This window comes from Poromitra crassiceps (assembly GCF_964638095.1).
Source record: "Poromitra crassiceps genome assembly, chromosome: 11".
NCBI lineage: Eukaryota > Metazoa > Chordata > Actinopteri > Beryciformes > Melamphaidae > Poromitra > Poromitra crassiceps.
The window spans coordinates 355,874-359,921 of NC_139643.1; the positions used below are offsets into that span (position 1 = coordinate 355,874).

Genomic DNA, 4,048 nt, shown 5'->3' on the forward strand with positions numbered 1-4,048 from the left:
CCTTTTTAAACTTTTGAGCACCTGCCCCTCTAAGGGTCTCTGCATGGCCCTGCTTCATTCATATAAACTCTGTACAGGTGCATGGCTATATGATTCAAATATACAGTAAGAATAATAATAAAATAAATAAAATAATAAAACATGTAAGATAAATGTTTTTTCAGAGTACCATTACACTGCCACATTTCATGAAGAAAAAAGTAGAAAATAATCACAGCCACAAATAGTTGTGTGTATTGCATTATGGAGCCCTGTACATAGCTATCACAAGTTAAAACTTAGTTTTACAAATGCTCTGTAATTATGACCTATTAAAGCTTTTTGGCACGTTTCTCTACTTCCTTTGCTTGAACCACAGACTGCTGCTGATTGGTTGGTTCGCCACATTTCAAAGCATTAGTCTTTCAGAAATATTCTGTTGAGCAGACTGTAATGCTGGAAGGACATGCATGTTTGCTCCTCATAGGCCTTCACATGGGAGTACACCTCCAGTAGGAAAGCATACCGATACTCCTTACTGACACCTGCTGGTAATGTGTTGTTACAGGGTTTCTTTTCTGATTGGAGTTTCAGCACTTCCAGGAGGAGGGAGGCCTTTCTCTCTGACAGCTTGATGGACCAGGCTGCAGGAGCTGACTGGTAAACTGACTGTAATGCTGTAAGGACACTCCTGCCTGTTTGAGTCTCATAGTCCTTCACCTGGGAATACAGCTCCAATAGGAAATCACTCTGAGGCTCATCAGCATAATCATCATCATCCACTTCATTGAAAGGGAATGTGTTGTAACTGCACACTGATGATAACAGCTCCAGTATCTTCTCTCCTGTCTGTTGTTCCCTCTCTGCTGCTCGACAGAAGAGATTCCCCAACAACTTGGCTCCTTGCGAGCCGGGGAGGCGCAACAGAACAAACTAATAGCAGCTGCATCTAACGGCGGCAGAAAGGCTTTTACTATTTCAATCGCTCTTCACTCATGGAAAAGATAATAACCAGCTAAATCATGATAAAAATACAAGACAAGACAATATAAGATATGATTAACACTCCACGAACAAAACTACACATGTTAGAATGTGTAGCAGCTAATAGTTAAATTAACACACGTTTTGTGGAGTGTGATGAATGACAATTTAGTGAATTTTGAATTTCTTTAAAAAAATACTTCTACTGATGGTGGTGGTGATGATGATGATGATGATGATGATGATGATGATGATGATGATGATGATGATGATATTGTTACAATGAATTTATGGTTGGTTTATGTAGATGGTTCTTTGTACATTAGAATAACAAAGAGAAAAGAGGAAAGAGGTGCAAAGTGGGCAATAAGCAGAGAAAAAAGTCCTATGTGAATTATGATAATGATGTTTGCATTAGTGGTTATGAAGCAATGTTGTAACATTGTTAACATTATAGCCTGTTGTGGGATGGGGAATGAGCGACAGTGTCTTCTGACCGCCACTTTGACGTCATACATCATTCTAATTTAAAACAGACCACGTTTTAATTGTTCTTTATACAACTAGAACATGAATGACAAACCAACAATGATGCTGTGGTGCTGCATGGCATTTCACAATGCTGAAAAAGTCATGATTCTTGTGTCTCCATGTTTGAGGCTTTGTCAGTTTAGTACAGGGCGTCACTGACTCATTATGTGTATGAAATCTATAGTCTGTGCCAGACTGTGGGGGTAAACTATCAATGAATAAGCATTTCCTGTAGCGATTATAACAGCTGGATACACAAACACATAAGATATAAAACGACATAATATAAAGTACATTCTCATTTAGTGCAGATAGCCTACTACTATGTGTGAATCCAGCATTGCTTGGTCTTTATTTGTTCGATTAGTAAGACCTCTGAGGTGATGCAATAAAGTCGTTATTTCGGCAAACTGGGGATGTTTTGTCCGTTTACACGACTAGTTTGCATGCATGGGCTGTTCAAACTATTCTAACAAAGTTGATTTGGAAAGTGTGCCATTTAAATAGTGTGCTTTAACAAGAGCAAAATATATGCGTGTGTCCACATGTGATCAGTGATGACAGCATAAGAAACAGGAATGTACTCTTTGGAAGATGTGTGTGGCTCTTAAAAGAGCCTTTGTGTCGTTGAGTTGTTGCTAAATTAAGTTAACCTCCGAAGCCGTACAGAGTGCGGCCCTGCCTCTTCAGAGCATACACCACATCCATGGCGGTGACGGTCTTCCTCTTGGCGTGCTCGGTGTAGGTGACGGCATCACGGATGACGTTCTCCAGGAAGACCTTCAACACACTGCGGGTCTCCTCGTAGATCAGACCGGAGATGCGCTTCACTCCGCCGCGGCGAGCCAGACGGCGGATAGCGGGCTTGGTGATGCCCTGGATGTTATCACGGAGAACTTTACGGTGACGCTTGGCGCCTCCTTTCCCGAGTCCCTTTCCGCCCTTACCTCTTCCAGACATGATGCTGATTCGTTTCGTTCAAAGGAAGAACAAACTGGTGCAGAAGCTCAGAAAGAGTCACAATATAAACCTTCTTTGCGGACCTAAAAGAGGAAGCAAAGAGCACGCTCATCCATCAATTGATTGATTGATGGATTGATTTTTATTTATGTCATGCACTCTACGGTGCCCAAGCCTCATGCGTTTACAGGACATACACAAAATACAACAAACCAGCGCTACCAAGGATAGGGCACTTAACTGAATGATTTTGAGTGGTTTTGTATCTGTCACCTTTTTCACTCTCCGTCAGTTTGCTTCCCTGGCTACAATGGTGCATTTAAACCAGTGGTGCCCAATTTGGGGCCCGCGGGCCAAGTTTGGCGCTCTTTTTTTTTTGACCCGCCACGGATCTGGGGGTAAAAAAAAAAAAAATTGCAGGCCAGGCCACCGGGCAGTTGCCCGATGTGCCCGATTATGCAGTCCGCACCTCAATGGAGATGTCGGGACTCTTCTATCTACGATTAACGTTAATTTTGTGGTATTCTCTCTCCCCGACTCTATCACACGGGTGTGAGGCATTGCTACCTGAGGATGATTGATTTGAAATTTTCTATAATTGTCGAAGCTGAGGAGCTTATACTTTAGAAGTATATTGGTAAGATATAGGTTTCTTATCCAAAATTTTCAGGGCCTTTTTATATAGAGACTCGATGGACTTCAAGGTGGTTGCTCCTGAGAAGGACCAGCTCGTGAGGCAGTAGTCTATGGTCCCTATCGTTGCATCGGCGCTGTTTCTAGGCCGAGCGCCTGGCGCAGCCCAAATCAGTGGGCGTGGACCAGCGCACTTGATATCTTGGTCTTGGCGCTAGACGCAGCCTCAACCATTACAACCACGCCTTTTAAGCGTAAAATTATGCACCGTCAGTTCATTGGATGAGTGCAATAAACGAATCGCATGCTTGCCTTTTAAGCTCCATTCCAGTGGTCCAGCAAAACCAGACAAAACCCAAGCCTCTGATCTCCCCCCCCCCCCCCACCTCCCTTCATCCCGTCTGTCTCCATATATCGGCTATTATTCCATATTATGATGCTTCTCAAACCAATATAACTGCAGTTGAAATACTGCAAGCATGTAAAAACGCTACACTATAGCAAGATCAAAGTGAAAATAATGTTCTAAACGCATCAGCTAGAAAAATATAGCCTATTAGATTGGTGAAAGTTTGTCCAGAAAGATATCATTTTCTCTCGCCTGCTGCAGGAAGGATGATGCACATAAATATAGCCTACATTATGTAAAGTCATTGCATAAATGTGTTTTTATTGTAAAACTAAATGTGGAGTAGGGCCAAGTTATTGGAGCGGACATCACTCAAAAAAATAAGTATACCAAAAACCCAGACTTTAACCATTTCAATTAGATGTAGTTTTTGCATACATTTCAATTACATAAGTTCAATGTAAAATGTCACATTGTATGTATGTATGTCGATCATGTTGTTTCTATGTGAATAGATTAAATAACTTAGTAGTCAGACTTGATTAAATAAAATAAATGGAAACGTTTACATAAACTGTATTCACTTACTACATATACAGTTAAGGGAAACAC

At 41.4% G+C, this 4,048-nt stretch overlaps 1 protein-coding gene across 1 annotated transcript; it reads right to left on the reverse strand.

The window, feature by feature from the left end:
* Positions 1-2,142: 2,142 nt before the first annotated feature.
* Positions 2,143-2,454, reverse strand: LOC310784653 (uncharacterized protein; the record flags this gene model as incomplete). The annotated part of the gene is made up of 1 exon (XM_083645671.1): positions 2,143-2,454. One exon carries the CDS (start codon positions 2,452-2,454, stop codon positions 2,143-2,145), a length of 312 nt encoding a protein of 103 aa, XP_083501797.1.
* Positions 2,455-4,048: the final 1,594 nt, after the last annotated feature.